Source organism: Mixophyes fleayi, chromosome 3, assembly GCF_038048845.1.
Source record: "Mixophyes fleayi isolate aMixFle1 chromosome 3, aMixFle1.hap1, whole genome shotgun sequence".
Classification (NCBI taxonomy): domain Eukaryota; kingdom Metazoa; phylum Chordata; class Amphibia; order Anura; family Limnodynastidae; genus Mixophyes; species Mixophyes fleayi.
In genome coordinates, this window is record NC_134404.1 from 67,202,686 (window position 1) to 67,229,563 (window position 26,878).

A 26,878-nucleotide genomic window follows, 5' to 3' on the forward strand; every position below is an offset into this window, starting at 1 on the left:
AAAAAGGGAGCTAACGTCGGGAAGTAACGCTCTTCCCTTGAGGAGGACTGGGCTAGGCCCAAATGCATGACAAGAACCTTTTTAACACCTTAAGTAGCTTGATTTGACTAGAATGCATGAGTATCATGCACGGGTTAACTTGTATAAAAGTAAAAGCCTAGCGGCGTGTGTTAGTGTGTGTGTGTGTGTGTGTGTGTGTGTAAAAAACTATTTTCTCAGAAAGGGCTCATCCAATTTACCTGAAATTTGGTATACTGACATTATTTGACAAAAAAATTAGAATAGTGAAGTCAGTTAACTTCCATCCCCCCCCTTCCCCCCGTGGGAGGGGTAGTAAAGGCTAAATTTACGAGTTATGGGGTCAAACTCATTTTCGTGAGGTCATTTTACCTCATGAACACACATTAAAAAGGGCGCTTGCGTCGGGAAGTAACGCTCTTCCCCTGAGGAGGCCTGGGCTAGGCCCAAATGCATGGCAAGAACCTTTTTAAGACCTTAAGTAGCTTGATTTGACTAGAATGCATGAGTATCATGCACGGGTTAACTTGTTTATTTATATAGCGCAAACATATTCCGTAGCACTTTACAATTGGGGACAAACATATTAAACTAATAAACAAACTGGGTAAAACAGACAAAGAGGTGAGAAGGCCATGCTCGCAAGCTTACAATCTATGGGACAATGGGAGTTTGACACATGAGGCTAAGGCTAAGTCTACATTTTGCATTTCGGCCCAGCCAGGCTGCAAAGGTAAAAGTGACTCATAAGCTAAATGATCCTGTCAGACAACAATGTTGGTCAGGGGGTAGTTGTCTTGTGTGAAATTGTGTAACGGGTGGTAATAGGGTAAGGTAGTGAGGTTAAGAGGGTGGTTGAGGAATATTATAAGCTTGTCTGAAAAGGTGGGTTTTCAGAGAGCGCTTGAAAGTTTGTAGACCAGAGGAGAGTCTTATTGTGCGAGGGAGAGAATTCCATAGAGTGGGTGCAGCCCGAAAAAAGTCCTGTTACCGGGAATGGGAGGATGTAATGAGGGTGGATGAGAGACGCAGATCTTGTGCAGAACGGAGTTGCCGAGTTGGGAGATATTTTGAGACAAGAGAGGAGATGTATGTTGGTGCAGCTTTGTTGATGGCCTTGTAGATTAGCAAAAGCATTTTTTATTGGATTCGGTAGAAAACAGGCACCCAGTGTAGAGACATACAGAGTGATTCAACAGAGGAATAACGATTTGCAAGGAAAATCAGTCTTGCAGCAGCGTGAAAAATAGATTGTAGGGGTTTGAGTGTGTTTTGGGAAAGACCAGTAAGGAGGGAATTGCAATAGTCGATGCTGGAGATGATAAGTGCATGAATTAAGATTTTTGCAGTGTCTTGTGTGAGATATGTGCATATTCTGTAAATGTTCTTTAGATGTATATAACATGATTTAGATATAGAGTCAATGTAGGGAACAAAGGATAGTTGTGAGTCAAGGATTACACCTAGGCAGCAAGCTTGTGGGGTGGGATTTATGGTCATGTTATCAACAGAGATAGAAATTGCAGGTATGTTCTTGTTGGTGGGTGGGAATATTATTAACTTTGTTTTAGAAAGATTAAATTTGAGTTGGCGAAAGGAAATCCAAGATGATATGGCAGAAAGACACATGGGACAACACAGATTCGAGAGATCAGGAGAGGATAGATAGATTTGGGTATCATCCGCATAAAGATGATACTGAAATCCAAAGGAGCCTATAAGATTTCCAAGAGAAGCGGTATAGATAGAGAACAGCAGAGGACCTAGCACTGAGCCTTGTGGTACTCCAACTGATAAAGGAAGCGGAGCAGAGGTGGCCCCAGAGAAACAGTGAAAGAGCGATTAGATAGGTAGGATGAGAACCAGGATAGAACAGTGTCTTGAAGACCTAGGGATTGCAGCGTTTGTATGAGAAGAGAGTGGTCAACGGTGTCAAATGCAGCCGAGAGATCCAGGAGAATTAGGAGAGAGTAATGGCGTTTAGTTTTAGCAGTGATCAGATCATTGACAACCTTGGTCAACGCAGTCTCTGTGGAGTGTTGAGAACAATGGAGTAATGCAGGTGCAATGTGGACAAATGTTTGTGTTGGAGGAGAGGTGAAAGATGATACAGTCCTAAAGATAATGCCATGAAAAGAGACCAAGAAAAGCAATTTCTTAAACATTGTGATAAAAGGAGTAAAAGTAAAAAAGTTAAGGGATTTTACAGAATTACCTATTTGCAGTGTTCCGTATAGATAGACAAGTAATGCAGAAATAGGCTGTGGCAGATGTAGCTTATTCCTGGAAATAAAATCAAGCCAAATGTAGTCTAATGTTTGTCCAACTGTGTTGTCTAACTGTACATTTTCTTACACTTTGTGAGAAAACCCACTTAGTGTAGAAAACATACACATATGTCTCACCCCACATACGTCACCCCATAGACGTATGTGGCAACCAATGTAGAGACGGACAGAGTGGCTCAGCAGAGGAAGAACGGTTTGCAAGGAAAATCAATCTAGCCACTGTGTGCAAAATAGATTGTAGGGGTTCAAGTCTCTTTTTGGGAAGACCAGTAAGGAGGAAATTGCAATAGTCGATGTGCAAGATGATGAACGCATGAATAAAGGTTTTTGCAGTGTCTTGTGTGAGATATGTGCATATTCTGGAAAGTTCTTTAGGTGTATGTAACATGATTTAGATATAGAGTTGATGTGGGGAATAAATGATAGTTGTGCGTTAAGGATTACACCTAGGCAGCGAGCTTGCGGGGTGGGATTTATGGTCATGTTAACAACAGAAATAGAAATGTCAGGCAGGAAGCTTCTGTTTTTGGGTGGGAATATTATTAATTCATTTTTTGAAAGATTGAGCTTGAGTTGGCGAGAAAAGATCCAAGATGAAATTGCAGAAAGACAGTCAGTAACGCGAGACAACACAGATGGTGAGAGATCAGGAGATGATAGATAGATTTGTGTATCATCAGCATAGAGAGGATACTGAAATCCAGTATCATCTCCTAGAGAAGTGGTGTAGATAGAGAATAGCAGAGGACCTAGCACTGAGATTTGTGGTACTCCAACTGATAAAGGAAGCAGAGTGGAGGTTGTTCCAGAGAAATTAACACTGAAAGAGCGATTAGATAGGTTTCCATTTATATCCTCACATCCCTTTCAGAGGACATACAGTTGGGTATCCTCATGATCCACACAATTGCAAATTCTTGGAGTGTCAATTGAACTTAAATTTGTCCAGGAGTCACCCATTCATTACTTACATTAATACACTGAGGCAGCGGAGTTACCTCCGGAGTTCTGCCCCTATGGCGGCCACTTAGTTAGCACAGGGGGAGGTTCTGGAGACTCAGAAGCCCCCCCTGCGTGCGCCACTGGTACAGTTTAACAAATCAAGCGCTCAAGCGACAAGCAGTGCCACTTTTGTGGCTGAAGTGCTTGGTTTGTTTGGGCCCCCACAAAACAAGCTACCTATAGCTTAGCTGCCTTAAGCCTAACAGTGCTGTCAATAAACTCTACATCAATAAACCATGTCTGATCGTGCTGCATCTTTAATCTCCTTCTCCTCTGTGGATACCTCCCTGTCACCCCTGATGAACTGCCAAACTTATGTAGACACGGGAATGGATATTACAACTAGAGTGGCAATAGATCTGCTTCCGACAGACTGTGACACGGACAGAATGGAATCTGTCATGTTAGAATACGCTACATTGAACAGATTTAAACCAATATTTAGATGCAGTTGAGGAGGCCGTACTTAAGTTAAAACGTGACCCACCGGATGACCCATTTAAGAGAGCTTGTACACGAGAGATACACTGCGCTTCAGAAGAATAATACAGAAGAGGCCCTGAGGCAAGACGAAACATTTTAAAGTTTAAAGAACAGCTAAGAGACCTGAGAAAATAAATGGGTGTGTCACTGACCCCTGCAGACTAAGCTTTGTTGTATGATGACGAGGAGATCGCTGTCCCCCTGAGCACATGGCCATTACAGTGAAACTGAGAATGAATCATGAAATCAGTTATGGTTCATTTGATCGCTCCACCTGTTCCTTGGATAACTGTGGTAATTCTACAGCTAATGGACAGAGTGAAGTGGGCGGTCATGTACAAGGAGACCCTCAAAAGTGGGAAAGGGATCCCGGATATCCCCACCATGCTGCAAGCCTTCTTTGTCTGCAACTGCATCCACAGAACTCTTATTGAAAACAACATTTGCTCTGCTGGGAAGTCCATGTCTTGCTTTTTTTTCCCCTTCCTCTTTGGAGGACCCTTGGTTGGGACAAGTGGGACAGCTCATTCCCTTACAACTGGACTACACCTTGGTTTTACCTGGATGTTGGACAATTTGTGAAGGAGCACCATCTGGAGGGACTTAAACCAGACATGTGGAAGCCAAAAACTGTCCACAAGCTTATCAGAGTTAAAGAAATTATGGAGTCTGTTCCAGGGGTCTCTGCTGCAACAACAAAACATGTGGGGGAGAATGTGGCCTCTAAGAGGCTGACTAATAGACACAAAGACATTGCATGGATGGCTATCCAGGGATGTCTGCCTCTCAGGACATTCATGCAATCCCGGAACCTGTGCCGATATGTCCACTGCCCCTTCTACATCACCATAAGGGAAACAGCACAGCTTATTTTTTGGGACTGCCCCACTGCACAGACACTGTTGAATGCCTTGGAACATGAACATAAGGACAGTGTGCCCAGAACTTGCTTTTCTTATTATTCAGTATTTTATGGATTATTTCCTGCGCCTTATGAACTGCTTTAAGGACGCTATTTGGCTTACCAGGAATTGCCTCATCTTGAAAACGGAGAAGATGTCCATCCAGGACTGTCGCAGGCTGATCCACAGCCTGCTAAAAGACTATAACACCATTGACAGTCCTGAGGAAGAGGAAGATGATTAATTTTCCGTCTCCTTCTTCTCCTTCTCCCCTTTTGTGTCTGTTTAGTCAATAAAATCTTGGGCTTGTGTCTCCCCCTTCCTTACCCCCTCCAACCCATTCCCCCATCACAAGTTTTGTTGAATGTCTTGCCTTAATTTATGCACCCTTCCCTATATTTGTGTCTGTCTCAATAAAGCTTCGGCCTTCTGTGTACTGCTGTAAATCCATAACACAGTACAATGTGACTGTCACCCTAGTATTTGTATTTCAGCAATGACAATTAGCAATGGAGCAATGGAGTTCTCCTGAATGTCACTGGAGACTTTAAGAACACTGCTACCCCTCCTCTTCTTTCTTTTCTACCTATGACGCTGCCCAACTGCTCTAGATGCTGCCAAGAACTGTTCTACCCTTCTGTGTCGTTCTGTGAAATGGCGCTGGATCGGTACTCGGATCTGCTAAGTTTGGGTGTGTTCGGTTCACAGGGAAACGAGCCTGAGAGCATCTCTAATAAATATATATATATATATATATATATATATATATATATATATATATATATATTTATATATACTTACATATACACATATATATATTGTAACAAAAGGAGGCATTTAGCTTGCAATATACAGAGAAAGCAGGGAAGTAGAGTAAAACATTGGCACAGTTATGTACCTAGGTGGAGATTAAACCAGGTAAAAACATATGTGTAGTTTAAAATTGGTTTACTTACATGATTTAAAAGCTGCTTCCTCTCAGCAAACAGACAGGGTGGGTCTGATAGTCTAAACAGAGCCAGGGATGGGCGTTTCCTTTTAAAGAGAAGGTGGGTGTGTCACCTGTCCATCAAGCTAGGCCTGTGGGAGGAGTGTCAGGTATAAAACCCTGCTTGTTTCATTGTTCAGAGAGATCAACGCTGGGCTAGCTGGCTGATCTGGACAGAGAGCTGGACTATGTATAGTAAGAGTTGAGGGTCTCCATAATTGCTGTGCAAGTATACGGTTTCAAAACATTATTACCATCCTGACAATAAAGAACCATAAAAAGGAAGAAGTTGTATGCGTGTGCTTCTGCAGTAGTGGGCTCTTGCCACAAGTGGTGTCAGGAGTGGGATGCTCCGGGAAGCAAGTTTCCGCTACCCAACCCGCGCAGACATCAACATGGAGGAAGTACTGAGAACCCTCGTGAAAGTGGCCGCTGCGCAGCAACAGCAGCAAGCTCAGATGCTACAAGTCGCCGAGGCACAGGTGGAAAACACAAGGCTCTTAAGAGAAGAGTTAAGCCAGGTGAGGCATGACAGAAATGAACCACCTGGTCCTGTTCTCCAGAAAATGTCACCAGCTGATGACGTAGAAGCATATCTGGTGTCTTTCGAGAGACTTGCAAAAAGGGCAAAATGGCCTCCTAAAGATTGGGCTGAGAGACTGGCGCCATATCTGACTGGTGAAGCTCAGCGAGCTTATATGGATCTAGATGAGGAACGGGCCTCTGATTATCTGTGTCTAAAGTCTGAGATATTGGCTCGCATTGGAGTTTCCGGGCCAGGCCGAGCCCAGCGCTATCACCAATGGCGCTATGATAAAGAAAAACTGGTTAGAGCGCAAGTGGCTGAGCTTTCTAAAATTTTAAAGAAATGGCTGCAGCCTGAGGAGAATTCGCCTTCTCGGATTATTGAAGTTCTGGTGATAGATCACTGCATCCGGGGGCTGAACCGCGATTTGCAAAGGTGGGTTCTGCAATCAGACCCACAAACTTATAAAGAGCTTGCCACCATGGTAGAAAGGTTTTGTGCGCTACAGCAAATGACTAAAGAACCTGCATTTGTGCCAAAGCCGCTGCCACGCCAAAAGCCAGGTTTGACAATCCTTGCCACAGGGCCCAATGGCAAAACTGCTACGGACAGAGGGCCAGGTGCAAAGCTGTCTAATCTGAAGTGTTTTGAATGTGGTGAGCCAGGCCACTTTAAGGCAGAGTGTCCTAAACTACAGGAACCCATGGACTGTTCTGTAGCACATATTGGACCTGCATTTCCAAGCTGTTTTACCATGAGTCCCACATCAGGAAGTCCTTGTCTGTTCCGGGTGACTGTGCTAATCAACCAAAACCTTGTTCTGGCCTTGGTTGACTCGGGGAGTGAACTCTCTCATTGGTTTCCAGCTCTGCTTTACCTGAAACCATAACTTCTCGGTTGCCCAAAGTGAAAGTTCTTTGCGTACATGGCACAACAGAGGAGTATGAAAGAACAATACTACCAGTCACACTCAAAGACAAAACTGTTATGGTGGTAGCTGCCATAGCACCTAAACTCCCATATCCACTCATTTTGGGGCGAGACTTCCCACTGTTTAATGATGTCCTCGGTGAGCGGATCCGGCCGGACATGCCGGCAACTGATGCAACGGTCGGAAGCCCAGTCTTAAAGGAACCGCCTAAGAGTCCACAACATCTGGACATCGACCTTTGGGAACCGCCAATCCGGAATGCCATCCTGGGAGTCACAGCAGGAGTTCCACAAAAGCATCCAACTCTGGGGAAACATGGACAGTCCAAACTAGCATTGGTCGGTGATGTCGCAGATGACCCCACCCCGCCTGTCAGTGAGGATACGGACTGGTTCGCAATACCAATTTTGTTTCCTTTGCAGGACTTTGCTCAAGACCAACTTAATGATGCCACTTTGGAACATGCCTTTAAAAGTGTGACTGAGGTAAATGGGGTAGCGAAAGCCGCCCAGCCTGCAGAAGGTATACCATATTTTATTGTTAAAAATAATTTCCTGTATAGAGTTGCTAATGTACAGGGGGAAAAAGTAGAACAATTAATGGTTCCTCAGGTCCATGTAACCCTAGTGTTAAAAGCAGCACATACACATGTCTGTGGGGGACACCTAGGGGAGGATAAAACACGGGAACGAGTTCTGCTTAGGTTTTACTGGCCCGGTGTACACATAGCAGTGAAAAAGTATTGCCGGTCCTGTCCCATTTGTCAGAGAACCTGTCCCAAACCCATGTACAGGGCACCTCTCATTCCAATACCAATAGTACAAGTTCCCTTTGAACGGATAGCTATGGACCTTGTGGGGCCCCTGGAAAAATCCGCATGTGGGCACCAATATATACTAGTGGTGCTTGACTATGCAACCAGGTATCCAGAGGCAATTCCCCTACGAAACATAAAGTCCAGCACCATAGCTAAAGAACTTGTATTGATGTTTACACGCTTGGGAATACCCAAAGAAATTCTCACAGATCAGGGTACTCCATTCATGTCTAAACTGATGAAGGACATGTGCCAGTTGCTAGGGGTTATGGCGCTTCACACCTCTGTATACCATCCACAAACAGATGGCTTGGTGGAACGCTTTAACCGCACATTAAAGCACATGCTCAGGAAAGCAGTGGCTCAAGAGAAAAAAGATTGGGACACTCTTATTCCCTATTTGATGTTTGCCATCTGTGAGGTACCTCAAGCTTCAACAGGGTTTAGTCCCTTTGAGTTATTGTTTGGAAGACAGCCTATGGGTATCTTGGATATGTTAAAAGAAGGGTGGGAGCAGCAAGGTCCCAGGGAGCCAAATCTGGTACAATTTGTGTCCCAAATGTATGAGAGGCTAGGAAAGATAGAGCCCATTGTGCAGCAACATGTAAAAGAGGCTCAGGAACGACAGAAGAAAAGTTATGACAAAAGTGCTGTTGTTCGATCTTTCAAGCCTGGGGACAAGGTCCTAGTCCTGTTTCCTACCCAGGAAAGCAAACTTTTCGCCCATTGGCAGGGTCCATATGAAGTTCTAGAGGCTGTCGGTCCTGTCAATTACAGAGTCCACCAGTTAGGTAGGAGAAGGGAGGAGCAAATATATCATGTGAACCTCGTTAAACCCTGGCATGATGAGGAAACCTCTCCTCAGGTAGTGAGTACTGCCATTGAAAAGTCTGAAGTGCCCATAGAGCCAGCCTTGTCCCTTCAGCAGAGACAACAGACTGAAGAAATGATTCGCCGGAACAGGGATGTCTTCTCTTCCATTCCTGGGCGCACTACCTTAATCGAACACGGCATTGTCACTGCGCCAGGAGTCATTGTCAAGCAGAAGCCATATAGTATTCCAGAAGCCAGATGGGTGGACGTGAGAAAAGAGGTCGAGAAGATGCTCCAGTTAGATGTAATTGAAGTGTCCACTAGTGAATGGAATAGTCCCATTGTGCTTGTCCCGAAACCCAATGGGACAATTAGGTTCTGCAATGACTTTAGGCGCCTAAACAGTATGTCGCAGTTTGATGCCTATCCGATGCCACGTGTGGATGAACTAGTGGAAAATCTTGCTGGTAGCAATTATTTAACAACCCTTGATCTAACAAAGGGTTATTGGTTATTCCCCTGACTTCCACGGCCAAGCCAAAGACTGCATTTTCCACCCCTGATGGTCTCTATCAATATAAAGTCCTACCCTTTGGGTTGCATGGGGCACCTGCCACTTTCCAAAGGGCTATGAATAAATTGCTACGACCTCACACAGCTTATGCAGCTGCTTACTTGGATGATATAGTGATTTATACCCCAGGATGGGGATCACATTTAGCCAAAGTTGAGGCGGTCTTAGCTTCATTACGGTCCGCAGGGTTAACAGCTAACCCAGAGAAATGTGCCATAGCCATGAGTGAAGCCAAATATTTGGGGTACATTGTTGGTCGAGGGCATGTAAAACCCCAGCTAGACAAAGTGGAGGCAGTCAAAAATTGGACAAGACCAGAGAAAAAGTCACAGTTAAGAACCTTTTTAGGCTTAGTAGGTTACTACAAGCGGTTTGTAAGCCACTTCGCCATTAGAGCTGCTCCACTTACGGACATGTTAAAAAAAAGTTGTCCAGATAGATTAACCTGGTCTGACTCTGCAGAAACCGCCTGGTCTGATCTTCGGTTAGCTCTTTGTTCCTCTCCAGTTCTACAAACACCAGATTTTACCCGGAGGTTCTTCTTCCAAACTGATGCTTCTGGTGTTGGCTTAGGTGCAGTCTTGTCACAGGAGAAGAATGGAGTAGAAAATCCTGTCCTGTACCTAAGTCGTAAGTTGCTTCCAAGGGAACAAAAATATGCCACTGTGGAGAAAGAATGTCTCGCCATAAAATGGGCTACAGAAGCTCTGCGCTACTATCTCCTAGGCAGAGAGTTCACCCTAATAACAGACCATGCACCATTAAGATGGATGCAGAACAACCGGGAGGTAAATGCCAAGGTAACCCGCTGGTTCTTGGCACTACAACCTTTCAAGTTCTCAGTAGAACATAGGCCTGGGATTCTACACAAAAATGCAGATGCGTTGTCACGAAAATATGCGCTCCTCGCGAAGTCCGCGTCCCCCTACTTGGAGACGCTAGGGGGAGGGATATGTAACAAAAGGAGGCATTTAGCTGACAATATGCAGAGAAAGCAGGGAAGTAGAGTAAAACATTGGCACAGTTATGTACCTAGGTGGAGATTAAACCAGGTAAAAACATATGTGTAGTTTAAAATTGGTTTACTTACATGATTTAAAAGCTGCTTCTCTCAGCAAACAGACAGGGTGGGTCTGATAATCTAAACAGAGCCAGGGATGGGCGTTTCCTTTTAAAGAGAAGGTGGGTGTGTCACCTGTCCATCAAGCTAGGCCTGTGGGAGGAGTGTCAGGTATAAAACCCTGCTTGTTTCATTGTTCAGAGAGATCAACGCTGGGCTAGCGGGCTGATCTGGACAGAGAGCTGGACTATGTACAGTAAGCATTGAGGGTCTCCATAATTGCTGTGCAAGTATACGGTGTCAAAACATTATTACCATCCTGACAATAAAGAACCATAAAAAGGAAGAAGTTGTATGCGTGTGCTTCTGCAGTAGCGGGCTCTTGCCACAATATATATATATATATATATATATATATATATGCAAATGAGCATAAAAGTACAAATCAGGTGTGTTCTAGAATAGGGTGCGTAAAGTATGTTATGGGATCTTCTAGGTTTCTGTCCATTTCAAATATATGTAATGTTTCTCCGATTTTGTTACTACAAGTTTTATTATGCCAACTGGAGTAGTCTGCCATGGAGCAGGATATTCACTTTTATAAGGTCAATTCCTCTTAGCCATGAAATATGTGGTAATTTCCAAGCTTGAAAGTCTCTTCTGATCCAGTTCATGAAAGGGAAACAATTAAGTCTGAACATTTGAAACCAATGTCTAATAATCAGAACCCTCAGATATTTGGTATGCTCTGATTTCCAGGTAAAGGAATCTCCTCTGCTGCTAAGTAATAATGGTGAGGTTCATAGCTTGAGGTTTAATTTTATTTTAAAATTAGAAATCTTGCTAAACTAGGAAAGTAAAGCTCTTAGTACTGGAAGGTATACGTAAAGAGCAGCATATAGTCTACAAATACAGCCACTTTATTTAGAACAAATGGTTATTAGAGGAGATTCCATGAAGAACTTATTTGAAAATTTTAAGTATTTAAGAATCTAAATAATTGAATGTACCTGTTTAATCATGGCATATAAAGCTTACTGTATGATTACTATGTGACTTTACAGCTTCTGTGATATTCACTTTTAACAAAAAATTGCCAGACCCTTGTTTTTACCTAAATGGTTTTCACTAGATAATGACTATTAGAGAAGCCATGAGCTTGTCTTTGTGGAAATGAGTCCCATGTAAAAGAGTAATATCTGCTTGTCTCTTTAATGTTTAGTACATTTGAGAGTCTCTTTCTGGGAGGTTTAAACTCTTCATATTGAAGGATGCAAATTTAAGTTCTTCAACACTCATCCCATGGTAACATGCACACCCTTGACTCTATATGTGTGTGATACCACAGAATCCATAGCTTAAGTATGTATACACTTAAGCAAAAATAAAAATAGAGCAATGACATTAAAACACAATTTGAGGTGTGCCTTGATGGTGTGTTTAAATTGGGCCTTCAAAGACTTAGATCAAGTCTGGTGGGTTAGGTGAAATAGCCACTGTAGATTGTATACTGTATAATGTTTGTAACCTGCATACGCTATATTGGTGTGTTCATACCCCCCCCCCCCCCCTCCCCTCGCCCCTTCTTTCTTTTTGTATCCCCTGTTAACCTAACAAATCTCAATAAAAACGATTAATGTAAAACAAAAAAACACAATTTGGACATAAACATAGTTAAAAAATGGGAAACTCCCTGTTGTAGAAGAATAAGAAACCCCCTTTCCCCAATATTTCCTTCACCCCCTACACCTCTTCTTCTAATAATGGTGTTGATCCATTATTATTATTAATTAATTATTTATTTATAAGGCGCCACAGGTTCCGTAGCGCCAGATACAGAAGCAAGTGACAAATAGATGATGTAATACATGTAAGTAGCACAGATGAGTGTGAGTAATGCTATAGGGACTCACACGGAGTGCAGCAAAAGACATGACAGGATGTACAAGGGAGTCAGACAGTAGACAGACATGGGACAATAGGTAGAGAGGACCCTGCCCGCGAGAGCTTACATTCTAGAGGGAGGGGTCGTGAGAGACATTAGGACCAACTGGGAAGAGATGGAGATGGTAGACGAGGAAGAGGAGGTCATGGATAGAATGGTTAGGAGGTGATAGGATAGACGAGCTTGAAAAGGTGAGTTTTGAGTGAACGTTTGAAGAACTGAAGGTTAAGGTAGAGCTGAGTGAGGCGAGATTCCAAATATTAGGGGCAGCATGGCGAAGTCTTGGAGGCGAGCATCAGAGGAGGTAATGAGAGGTGAATTGAGGCAGAGGTCAGAGGCAGAGCGGAGTGGCCTGGTAGATATGTACTTTGAGACAAGGCCTCCATGAGACATATGATAAATACTGGCTGCTTTTCATGTAACACAGAAATACTTGATAGCTTTATTTTTACACTGAAATGTAAAATTGATCTAGGACATGCCCTATCCCAACTATAAATTCGTCCCCACATTTTAAATTTACCTCCCCCTCCAATGCAACATGGTGTTGCCAAGGTGCAAAGTCACTCCTTTTTTTTTGCTTTCCTTTCCTTATTGACTGAGGCCCGTAGACATTATGACTGTCGACATTATGACTTAGACATTTTGGTGTAGGCATTTTCACTGTCAACCTTTCATACCCAACCCGATTAGAATGACCACATTTCATTTGCTGCCAAATTATAATAATAGTTGAATTCTTGTATAATAGTGTCGAATCTAAATCAGATTGTTCACCTGTAAGTGTTAGTTTATCAGTTTATGAGCTCATCAGCCGGAGAGAATTAAATACACTGCAAGTTCTGCGTATACAATTAGCTCTGATTTATTAGTTACAAGTCCATATCTATATAGTACAAAATCATGTATTACAGAATACTACGCCCTAAAAGGTTTTAACCACTTTTGCTTACTTTTCACAGATCTTGCTGCATTCTCTCATTTTCACATGGGAATTCTCCCCAGGGGGAGTTGGTTTATCTCCTGTCTGCTATATACAAGGTCATGGGCATAGTTTCTTGCAAACAATGAATAACTCCTACAAACTAGCAGTATCTAATCTGTCTTTAAGCTATAAGAGTATAAAATGGCTATAAGGCAACAAGATGGCGTCAGCTTAGTAAAATCACATTTCTCAATGGTTTGTAAAAGTTAATGCTTTAGCAAACCCCAGTCAGTACTTTGCTGGTGTCTTTTTCTCCATGTAAATCTAACTACAAGGAGTCTACATTATCATAACATTCACAGATATCCTCCCGATGGGCAGATGCTAAACACATTTTTACATACCCATAAGTTGGAGGGAGGTCTTTTTCTTGTTATCTGCACTCATGTGCCTGAGCAAACGGGAGAAAAGGATCTTAAATTGATGTAGATTGTGCATTTAGGGGAGGGAGTGTTCCTTGTTTCATGGGTGAATGCATAACCCCTTTACCCCAGCAAAACAATCAGATTTTTATGTGTCCTTGGAGGTGATGAAGATTAATTGTCGGCCTATTCCTGTAACCATCTAGGTAAAATTTGTACGTGAAAGCAGATTTTGTATGCATACAGATACCAATGTAATGTAAACATTACAATGCACAAATGTAACAGATGAAATAATGGTACAGCTGTAATTTTATAAAGGAGGGTGGTCCAAACATGGCAGTAAGCAGGACTTTGAAATGACTTTCTTACTTTGCTGGTACATACATACATATCTGGAAGCACAGAGGCTTGTATGAGAAGTAGAGACAGTTGGTAGGGTAGGTAGACAGTTGTAAAGCAGGTGGTGAAATAGAACATAACAAAGACAATGTGAAGAGCAATAGCAAGCTCAAAGAGACTGGAAAGAGATTGTTTATTAGAAACAGGTTTAGGTGTAGGATCTACATTCTTATTGATTGTCCTCTTCACAATTGTCCTCATGGCCTGACCACAACAGGCCCTCAAAACCCAGGTATATCTCATTAATGCTGGAACAGTTCTCCATGAACTGAGGTGAGTTCTTTGTTATTTGCAGAGACAAACCTAAAGCTCTTAGTCATTGGTTCCTCTTAGGGTTCTGATTTGCATACACATTCTTTGGAAATACTGGACAATTTGTGTGCATGAGATATTTTTCCTGCAATGTCATCAAATTGCATTTCATAAGAAAAAATATAATTTGACCATTTGATAAGTTTTTGAGTGAAGAGAAGGAGTTTTCCAAGATTTCAAACCCCCAGGATTTAGTTTTGATCATGGCAGCAGGAAGCATTAAGATTTCTGTCTGATTTTTCCGTCAAACAGAATGAGTCCACAGTTCTTTGGTCTCACCGGCAGGCGCTCTGACCTTGAGTGACCTTTTGTTCTCAGTCGGCTTGTGAATGTTACAGATCTTTATATTATTCATGAGACGTTAATCAGTTTTATATATAATAAGAGGGGTAACATGCTAGATACATGGCATTGCAGTGTAGAAAGAATTCATAGGAGTAGTTAGAAGAGGACTTTGTGGAAAAAGTTAAAGACACTAAACACTTGCAGTAAATAGTTTGAAGAGGTGATATAAAGATGGAGGGAGTGTGCGTGCTTTAAGAAAAGACCATGACAGTCATGGCATAGCATATCATTTGTAATGGTGATGGCATGGGAGCTGCCATATTATGATTGACAGCTGCTGTTAGCAGTCATTGTGCTCGGAACCTTATTTTAGCACAGTCACTGTATTCCTTGCAGGACACTGTAAAGCAGCCTGTCCTGGATAGCAGTGGTGCAAAATCTTGGGGTATTGTGTGCATCCAGTGGGCTTCATAAATTAGTTCAACTGTAAGCAAAGACAATGAGAACTGCATACAGATCAAGAGAAGTGGCACCAGTGTCGGACTGGGGCATGAAGGGCCCACCAGGGGACAGCAACGCTAGGGGCCCACCAGAGGGGGTGTGGCCAACCATCAAAGAGGCGAGACCAGACACTAGAGGGGGAGTGGTCAGCCCACAAAGGACAGCTAGCACAATAGTGTAGTATATAAAGAATGCAGTGTGTATAAAGAGTACAGTCTTGATCTGCACCTTAGATTGGGCAGAACAGTCACCAAAAATCGGGATTATCCCACTAGACCAGGCTTGACTAACCTGTGGCACTCCAGGTGTTGTGAAACTACAAGCCTCAGCATGCTTTACCAATATATAGCAGCCTATTGCTGGAAGGGTATGCTGGGACTTGTAGTTTCACAAAACCTGGAGTGCCACAGGTTAGCCAAGCCTGCACTAGACTCAGAACATTTGACAGACTGTCCTACCTGTTCTTGTCACCACCTGTGGCTGCTGGTTTCTTTAGCTGCGGCTTGTCTGGATCCTGGAATGTTGAGGGGTCCTATTTGGAAAAAATAATGGGTACATTTAGAAAATTCCAACCAGCCCCGGCGTTAAATCAATAGGACCCACATTTAATACTTAGGACTTCCTCCAGCCCCAACATAAAAGTAATAGTATTCCCATTTAATAAACCTATTTCCCTCCCAACAGACAGCCCCTGCAATAAATTAATCACATTTACATATAATAAATATACCTATTTCCTGCAGCCGTCACTGCCATTAAATAATTCATATTCACATTTAATATACATCATGCTCCTCAAACTCAGCCCCACATTCAATTAATAGCGCCCAAACCACCCCATCTTAAATTAATAGTCCCCACTATAAAATTAAATTGCCCCATCTTCACCCTACAAAGAAAATAGCACCCATTATTTAGCCACCACCTACCACACACACATTACATTGCCACAAGCCCGTTGTGCCATCACACACACATTACTGCGCCCCTTCATCACCATGATGTGCCTCCTTATAATCACATTGCACCCTCCATGCTGCTTTTGCTCCCCCCTTCTCCTGGCTCCCCTTCACACACTGCCATACTGTCTGTGCTCCCCCTTCACTCTGCCATGCTCCCCCTTCTCTGTTCCATGCTCCTATTTCTGTTCCATGCTCCCCCTTCTCTGTTCCATGCTCCTATTTCTGTTCCATGCTCCCCCTTCTCTGTTCCATGCTCCTATTTCTGTTCCATGCTCCCCCTTCTCTGTTCCATGCTCCTATTTCTGTTCCATGCTCCCCCTTCTCTGCTCCATACTCCTATTTCTGTTCCATGCTCCCCCTTCTCTGTTACATGTTCCCCCTTCTCTGTTCCATACTCCTATTTCTGTTCCATGCTCCCCCTTCTCTGTTCCATACTCCTATTTCTGTTCCATGCTCCCCCTTCTCTGTTCCATGTTCCCCCTTCTCTGTTCCATACTCCTATTTCTGTTCCATGCTCCCCCTTCTCTGTTCCATGCTCCCCCTTCTCTGTTCCATACTCCTATTTCTGTTCCATGCTCCCCCTTCTCTGTTCCATGCTCCTATTTCTGTTCCATGCTCCCCCTTCTCTGTTCCATACTCCTATTTCTGTTCCATGCTCCCCCTTCTCTGTTCCATACTCCTATTTCTGTTCCATGCTCCCCCTTCTCTGTTCCATACTCCCCTATCACTTACCTTTTCTATCTGCTTCTTCCTTTTCTTCTCCTCTGTCTTGCCGGCGCTCCTCACTGAACGTCGGGCGTGATGACGTCACGCCCGGCATTCAGTGCGGACGGAGCCAGCGCTGCGGTCACGTGAGTGGTTTTTTTTTTGTTTTTTTTTCTATTAAAGTTTCTAGCTCCCCCCACCAACGAAGAGGGGAGCGATTCAATGTCGGGGCCTACCGGTGGATAGTCCGGTCCACCGGCGGGCCAGTCCGACCCTGAGTGGCACTATTTAGTGACTATTTAGTGACACTAAAGGCTGGGTCTATCCATGGAAATTATGGATGATTGACAACAATCAATGAGCTTAGGGTGGCAGAGGGGACAAAACTGACACTGAGAGAGACAGTGCAAAGATGCAGACTATAGGACAGTAATAGTGGTGTTTGTAAAGTTTACTAGTCACCTATATCAGTGGGTGCAGCTATTCTGCCAACTGAAAAAATATTCAGTGTATACATTCACTAGAAATTAGGAACTTCATGCCCGATTCCTCAATGAAGCCACAAGTCCCTTACGTATTGATAGGCAGCATTTTTATCACTATTGATTCAGCCACAAAAAGGACTTTATTTATGTTTTCGAATACAATGCAATAGAAATAACAGTTGTCGGTGACCAGAATAGGTGAACAATTAGGTAAACAAGTCACAGGGTGAAGAGCAGTGAACATTGTTTTTTAAAATAATACAGAAGAAGGAACATTAAGAGTTTGTTGGTGTGACAAGTACTAGCAAAAAGGCCCACGGAACCAAGCTCAATGGGCTGCATGAGAGTGTATTGTGGATGGGAGTGGGATGTGGGAAAGAGAGAATCTAGGGAAGGGGAAATTAAAGTCAGGACTGGCACCCGTGTTATTTAGATAGGTGGTTATCCAGGGACTTGGGTATATGAGAATGTAAAGGTGTCAGTGGTGCACTCTGTGGCATCTCTGTAGTGTACACGTAGTACATTTGTGCGTCATTTGTACGTCAGCAATTAAATATTTTTACAGAGAATCATACTAACACACTATTGCCCAATGTATTAAAGGACTCTGCAAAGCAGATCCCTAAGAAATCAGATCCCTGACAGCACACTATAATATTGGGTGCAACTGGACCAATATCTTTGCATGTGTCACCGCACAATGACTGCAGTGCCCATAATGGTCCTATAGAAATCATCAGGGTCATTATCGGTCGGGCACGTTCGTAAATGCAGTTGAAAGATGACTGATATTGACTTGTGTGACTGACAGCTCCAGTGATAACAGCAGTAATTCAGCTGCTCAAACCGTGTCCCGAAAAGTTAGACATTGCCCAATTTGGCCACACACATTAGTAAGTGAGCTCATTGCTAAGGATAAATGTCAGGAAAACAGAATACATGGTGAGAAATTAGAACATAGAAGTCATCTAATAATGTGTATTATACCTTTAAGAATGCTTCACATTTTTATTATAGTTCAAATCAAAGAAATACTGTATGTGTTGAAAAACAATAGGCTTTAGTTTTATTAACAAGTTTCAAGGACATGCAAGAACTGCAACTATGATTTGTAACAGTTATGTCCAGTTACACAGGACATGTATATCTTTCTTTGTTCTTTGTAGTATTTGCTGATGTTGCATTTTGTGATTCACGCTTGCACAGTGCTAAAATGTCTACGTGACTGAAACATCATATGTAGATGATGATTTGTTTTGATAAACTCAGAGCATATACTACACCCTACCTGTGCTTGTGTTCTCCCGGCCGTGAATGAAGTAAAGTTTCCTCTGTTTGTGTTCCACTAGTAATATACTTTGAATTTGACAGTGGTTCAGCCACCACGTGACATCTGAGACCCCTCCTGAACTCGACAGGACAGGTTCACATTGAAAATAGGAGGCCACAATCTTTGTATTGTTCATGTTGGCAATTGTGTAGGAATCAGTAATATGAAATAGAAGTGACCAACATCAGAAACTCTAAGCCCAAAAATAAGTAAACAAACAAACATGTTTGCATCAGTAGTATCGTTTCTGTATAACAGATTGTAAACCATGATATGAGGGTAGCACTAGGTGAGTGGACTAGAAAAGCCAGAGGATTCTAGAAGCAGTTTAGGATGATGTCATATGTTGTGGTCACACAACAATACACCGACTGTGAGTCACTGATCAGAATATTACATTGCTTATTTTATTAGGGAGCGCCTGTTCCGCTCAGTGTACAACCCATCTCAGCCTTTCTGAAATGTGTCACCAACATGAATAGAATGTCCCTGGATTATTGAGTATTTCCTTACAGTACAGCTTGCTTTTAACCCCTGCCGTCCCTAGTGATTGTGTTTGGGACTCACTTGTTAGTGCTTTGGTATAATACATTCCTCCATTAGACCCACGCTGGGTCAGGGTCTTTGTGTTGGTTTGAACATTTGCTCATGAGAGGAATGTTAAGTAGGATAGATTAGCAGGGAAGCTCAATCCCATTCTGGGGGTACCCAACATTGGGAAAACCCCAATGATATTGTGTAATGGAAACAATGCTTTGCTGTTACTACCTTGATTTGACAAGTTTGAATATAGTGCCTTGTGGAAATTGTTGTAGTAGCGTATTGAATACAATACCAAGTATGTGCTTTGTAGTTGCAGTGATAGGCTTTTTCCAGTTTATCCTCCTGTAACAATGTCGTATTGAAACAGGGAAAATGAATCGATCTCATACCACCTAGTGGACAGATGTGATATTTTCATATCGTTATAATGCTTGCAAATATATACTTCATATTACTAAATGCAAATTTCAGTGTTATTTTTGGAGGCTTGCATTATAGCCCAGGTCAGTTACACCATAAATGTGTCACAAACATTCTGATATGACAAAACAGGCATGTATGCTCTTTTCCATCTGCCGTGTCTGTATTTCAGCCAATGTTGTTTTTCAGTATGGGGATGTTGAAAAACAGCATTCATTGAAGTGTAGGTAAATTGTTCTTAATTCTATTATCGCGTCTTAGCATAGCATGTACTTAGGGCATTGACAGGCATTCCCATAGAACTCAATTACAGGCAAGCAAAGCAAACACTAGTCAGGAAAGGCCTGAGTCATTAAGGAGCGTATCCTGCACATGCGTGGATATCAGCAACACAAAGTCCACTGTACGTGCTCAGAACCGGACAGTACACATTAGAACGCAGCCACATCCAAGTCACCCCCGAGCGCATAGGCACTTACTACAGCCTATGATTCAGGAGACTCAACGGGGAATGAGCAGCTTCACATAGGTAGTATGCAGTAAGGGCGTTCCTGTGCAGCCACGTCCAAGTCAGACTCAGGCGCACACAGAAGTACGCTGGTTTTCTGTCGTATCTCTTGTTCCAAATTGGGGACTAGTTTAAGTTCCAAGCACCAGTGCTGGCGGCTGAGTGTGTATGCTAAAACGTGTCTGCAATCAGGAGCAAGTGTAACCATTTTATTTTATGTACAGTAGACATTAAGGACAGCCGGATACATTTATATTCCACATATGTATTGTATGTATCCTGCGGTGTCTGGTCTAGTAGAGCAGAGTAAACCTACACCCCTAGTCAACACTACATGTATCATTAGATCCGCTCCATGTTGACTCCGAGAGTATGCAGAGCCGATTTACATGCGGTTTAAAACAAACGCACAATGCGCTCAGTATGCGCACCTTAATGACTCAGGCCGAAGAGTGAATGTAGGGCCCCTTTTGCTTATATCCCAGTGCCAGAGAGCGTTACTAGGTGCCCTTAGTGGAGGAGTGAACCGTTCTGACACCTGTGGTGCATCTATACTAGTAGAAGGGGCATTGCACAGGTCTACATGTGCCTGGTGCACTTGTCTCCAACACAATGTCATATTTTTTATATTACTTTTTTAAAATAGATTTATGGCAACTTATTCGATATAATTAAAATGATGTCACTTCAGTATTAGTAAAGCATAATAAAGAGAAACATTCTCTTTTATTAATGTAAGTTGTAACATTATAATATGTACGTGTGCATGGTAGAAGCAACTAGGAACAGAACAGACACATGAATTGACACTGTTGTCATCCAGACCTATTTATAGAATATCATTCAGCAGAATGTGGATTTGTAAATGCAGAACAGCAAAGCAAAAGCGGATTTCAAAGATTGTATCTCCGGATGTTTTCACCTTTATGAATGGCCTGTTCCACCATAAAATTTTATTCATGCTAAACTCTGCTTTAACTTGTGTATCTCTACTGCCAGGTCTAATGTGAACAGAGCTTAAAGCCTCCATTCAAATAAATATTTTTTTGTATCAATTGAAATACATCAGATACTTTCTGGATTACCCAGTTTGAGACACTCACGTGATCTAGCACCAAAAGAGACCAGGGGGTAAACGTATCAAGCGGAGTGTTATCTGGCGGGTTTGAAAAACCAATCAGATTCTAGCTATCATTTATTTAGTACATTCTACAAAATGATAGCTAGAATCTGATTGGTTGCTATAGGCAACATCTCCACTGTTCAAACCTGGGGAAAACACTCAGCTTGATACATTTACCCCCAGATCTGAGCTGAGTGACTTGAGGACCATACACCACTACTGAGAAACATTTTATATCCTACTCATTATGTGTAAGCACTGACAAAAAATGAAACAATGAAAGTAGAAAACCAGAGTTTTGAGGTTTTTTTGTTTTGTTTTGTTTTTTTCAAAACATTTTTATTGAAGATGTTCAGACATCAGTCATGCAATACTGTTTGTTTCATAAAGAAAGAGAAACATTCAGTTGTAAATACAGTCAATATAGATGTACATAAATATGGTTACATCTTTTATGGGTTCCACTTGAGGAGATTTAACAACACTATGCCATAGACACTCCAAGATATATGTGTCCGATATTAATATATTATAGGTTTGTAACAAGGAACAAGGCAAGACTGCAATAATGATAACATTAGTGATGAAAATAGATATGTCACCATCCCCCAATGAAAAGAGCAATCACGACATTACAGCTTCCCCTCCCCCAACCCATCATCAGGGTGCGGAGAGACCAGAGAAAGAGGACAGGCCCGCCCTATCATCCTGTACAAAAATTGGAGGGTCTCGAAGGAATACCCTTGTTTCATATCATAGCGTCTGGTGAAAGCATTCATAAAGTTGATTTCGTAGTTGGTAGGGTAGGATATTAATGTAACTTTCTCAAGTTTCAAAAATTTACGAGTTGGAGGGGAGTTCTGGATCCACATATGAAGGGATCGATTTCCTAGCTGCAGATATTGCCATAAGCAACTTTCTTCCCCCTACAGAGGTTCGCGTACCAGAAGGCAAAATACCCAGTATTGCCCAATCAGGAGTGAGTGGCAAACAGTTAACTAAATCTGTAGTAGCAAACCTCCATACCCGGGTCTAGAAGGCCCTAATCATAGGACATGCCCATTAACAATGGTATAGATCTGCTTGGGTTTCGCCACATTTAGGGCACCTAGAGTCAGCTGAAAGACCAATAATATTTTGTCAATGCGGTGAGAGGTAACCCCTATGGAATATGTTGAGGAACATCTCTGCATATATAGAAGCTGGGAAAAGCTTTATCGAAGTGGCCAGTCCTTTCAATAACACCTGCTCTGTTAATTGAGGGAAATAGCACAACCATCCACTCAAGCCTGAATTTATTTTAGTGTGGTCTATTATAGTTATTAGAAAAGCATAATTAGATGAAATTGCTCCTCTCTTGGAGGAAGCAGTTGATAATAAAGTATCCAGAGGGTTATCCCAATCCACTGCTGTGAAGAGCGAGATCACCTCTCGGGCATAGTGCTGGACCTGAATGAAAGAAAGACCACATAGACCCAAAAATGGAAACAGCTCCAGTACCTCAACGTGGCGGAGTGGCCTTCTCCCAGTCCTGCTCAACAGTTGCCCAACTGTCGAGTTTTTCTTTTTTTTAAAGTGTGAGTATGGAGAGCTTTGTCTATTCCACCATGAGCAATTTCTGGTCAATCCACAAAACGGCAAATATAGGCGCAGATTGATTTTCCTAGGCCATCTCCAGCGACCTGGAATTGGAAGTGCACTTTGTTCGGCCCTTGGCAGAGAAGTAGGCAGACATGTACACATAAAACAACTGTACAGGGCCATATTTATGCCGTTTGCATAAGAACCTTAATGTTCCTTTACCTTCTGTTGCAATGGAACTTCCAGTAGTGCGATCAATGTGTTTGTTTTGTCATACTGTTGTATGTTACTCTGTCTGCAGGGTAATGATTAACAAGATTGTGTTGCAAACCTTTGTATTTATTAGATTACATCTCTTGCATGGTTCAGCAGACAGCTACATTTTGCTGTTATTCTTTAAATGTGTTTTTTTTTCCTAACATATATGTTATGTGATGAAAGCTAGAGAGCTGAAATGATTATTTGTAATCTTGCACATTTTTCCAAAGCATAAGTGTTTAAGAAGTTAGGGCTTGATATAAATCAGTTTTGGAGTTATTCCTAGCTTTCAAGGATGAGGTGCGCTACAAAATATATCATTATATATCTGTCAAGAACAACTGGAACAGGACAGATCGATAAGAAGAAATATGCCTGCGACTTATCGGTACATTAATAAAAGGAAGCTCTGCAAAAATGAAACTGACGTTTTGAGCAGTGCAACTGTATTGGCTGATACATTTTATTCCATTAAAATAAATCTTATTAAATTCCTGTGTTCAAACTGAACATTTTTTGATGATTTGATAGAACAATAATCTATGGTTCTTTGTAGTGTTTGATAAAACACTGTTCTGGATACCTATGTGTCTTACACCCGGTTTCTATACCACAGGTTACCATGGACCGTATTGTGAGGAGGAATACAACGAGTGTTTGTCGGCCCCATGTCAGAATGGAGCATCCTGTAGAGATCTGGTTAATGAGTACCAGTGTTTGTGTCCATCGGAATATGAAGGTAACGTGTGTGAATAGTGTAAGTGATACTGGAATGACCTCCCTCGCTCCATCCATCTCGCTCCCAATCTGTGCTCCTTCAAACGAGCACTTAAAACCCACCTGTTCCTCAAAGCCTACCAACCATCCACTTAACCCCTCATCTACTCTGCTCGCTCTTCCCTCTCTCCCCTGGTCCCTTTTTCTCTCCCCTGGCACCACCGCTTCCTCTCGTGTCTGATTTGTCCACCCTTCCTTAGGATGTAAGCTCATATGAGCAGGGCACTTCTTCCCTCGTGTCTCCATACCTGTTCTTCTGCTCCGTCCTTACTCCATTTGTCTGTCCCGGAGTTTCTGTAGCATTGCTACTTTGTGTTTATTGTTCTGTACTGTTTAACCCTGTATGGTCTACTGTTTGTACTATGTACGGCGCTGCGGAAACCTTGTGGCGCCCAACAAATGAATGATAATAATAATAATAATAGTAATATCTTTCACCAATGTCACTCTGTTTTCACAAAACATCAATCATCTCAAATTCATTTTACATACACATTTTAATAAGAATCTTGACAACTGAAGTAGTACAGAATTAAATATTTAAGAATTATGGAAGACATCAGGGTCATTAATAAATGTTATTCAACAAACCGGAAGCCTCTTTCATAGTGAAGGTCGTCTTAAGACAGTACAGGGGGCACTTTTTTTTTAAGAAGTGAGAGTTAACAGTGTATCATGTTTTCCCCCATACAATTTTTGTATGTTTGGACTATTAATCCAAATTATGTTGATGGAAGGTTGTAATTGGTTCTAGACTTAAATAGAACCAGGTTTCACTATAGAGTTTACCAGTATATGTTAGAGCTGCCATCAGAAATCATGGGCAGTTTACAACATGCCATGCAGGACCTCCACCCCCTTTCTTGTGGTTCTTATACAATAAAGAGCACCATTTTAGTGTCTGGTTTACTGTGCATTACCATTCCAGTGTCCTTAATACAAAACTGTTCCAGTTCTAGTGACTAGTAACAGAGCACTCTGGTGAATAGTGGCACCACAGCACCCAGTCTGGTGACAGCGGTACAATTCAGAGTTAATTTGGTGGCTAGTGCAGACACCAATCTGGTGGCTAGTATATAAAGGAGGTGCCCAAATCTATGACTAATGTACTAAGCAAATCTGCACATTATTGGCTAGTGCAGGGGCAAGGGAACTTTTTTACCTTTTACCCCCAAATATATTTAGATACGCCGACGTTACCCCCTTGATTTGAAAGGAAGGAAATCATATATTTGTAACTATTGGAATTAAAAATTTTATAAAATCAATTCAAAATTTCTTTGAAAGCTTCAACTTCAAAATTTCAGGTTTTGGAGAAATGATGTTGCTTCATTTTTGATACGAGAACATCAATATTTCGGCATTTTGATGTCAGAGCAATTTGGATACAGTCTTCAGCGTCCAATCGATTTCTCTGCTTTGTTTTTATGTTCGATAGAGTGGAAAATCCTTGTTCGCAAAGGTAGGTTGTTGCAAAAGGCAGCAACTTTTTGACTGCCTCCTTATGTGCAATTTTGAATGCCTTTGCAGCTGTTGACATTTAAAAATATGACAGATCTGCTTTGTTTTCAAATGCAATACGTGCTTCATTGTTGCATCGAAGCTCAAGAAGTGCCTCTGCCAACCCTTGAGGCTCTTCTGGTACAACAGCAATTTCACATTTAAAGGGGTCTACAATCCAACTGATAGCATGTGAATCGGCAGCATTACCCCCAGGAATTTCATTTTTACCCCATTTTGGGTAATTTACCCCTGTTCCCTGACCACTGGGCTAGTGTATAAAATATATCCACTATGGTTTAATGAAAAGACTGCAGTAGTTGTTTGGGTTAGGTTTACAAGTAGACATTAGATGTTAGGACTATAAAAGGGTTAGAACAAGAACTATTAGGTTAAGATTGAGGTAGTTTTTTTTTTGACATTTGACACAGGATATGTTTAGTTTAAGCATATATATGCCTCTATTGTACACAAACTACAAGCGGCTAGAGACATATTATAATATTATATGCTGGACTTGACTCAAATGACTGCATTGCCAAGAAACTTGCTAGGATGCCGAGAATGTTTGAAAGTCCTTTGTGAATGTTTGTTGCTTAACAGGAAGAAAGCCAGCCATAAATGTGAGGGAAGTCAGGAATGTGAGGAGTCTGTTTATTGAAGGCAAACGTACATATTAATATAAAATACCTCAGAGAACACTATGCCTGCTCTGTAGATGTTGGTGCTGCCTGCATATCCTTTTGAGAGTGTAAACTTCATAGCTGCAGTTGTGTGGTATAATAGAGATTTATGGGAATTCTGTGTGAGGTCCAGGGCACTCAAATTTTGCCATAGTGATAAATATTAGGAGACTATCAGTGGTCACTTCTAAATATCTATACCACCACTTCTAAATTTCCACTTCGACCACTGAAGACTATGATATTGTGTGATTAGGCCTGGAGGATAGTGAACAACAAAATAATTGGGAACATGACTTATGTACAACTTGACTCGTGTTACTTTCCTGTTTTGTAGTCTTAATTCATCACTGTATAATTTCCAACCTCCTTTTCTTCAGCCACCCCCACCTCCTACACTGCTTCCATCATATAAATCAACACACGCTAAGTGTCATCTTGATGCCCTTCACTCATTTTTTTCTTCCTCCTTTGAACCATTCCTCTCTCATGTAACTACTCTGTCATGCCCCAATCAGGCTATCTCCCTGTATAACCGAACTCTCACTCTCACTTCTGTCCACTCTACCTACCTACTTGACACCCATCACCCCTCCCTTTCTCCTCTCCCTCTCTCCATATGCTGGCCTGTAGCCCATCTCTTGAACTTATCTCACTTCAGTTGCATTTCCCCTCATCCTTTAAACACACTCTTGTCTAACACATCCTAAGATAAACCTTCTCTCATCTCTATATCTACTGCCCAAGTTCTTGCCTCCCATTTGCCTCTAAATTACTTGAGCGGCTTGTCTATAACCACCTTATATTCT

General features: G+C 42.0%; 1 protein-coding gene across 1 annotated transcript in view; it reads left to right on the plus strand.

The window, feature by feature from the left end:
- The window catches only part of DNER (delta/notch like EGF repeat containing), a 175,377-nt gene that overhangs the window by 129,316 nt on the left and 19,183 nt on the right, over positions 1 to 26,878 (plus strand). The window contains exon 9 of the mRNA XM_075201649.1: positions 23,726 to 23,848. Coding sequence (XP_075057750.1) covers positions 23,726 to 23,848 — 123 coding nt within the window. The remainder of the gene's footprint in view (positions 1 to 23,725; positions 23,849 to 26,878) is intronic.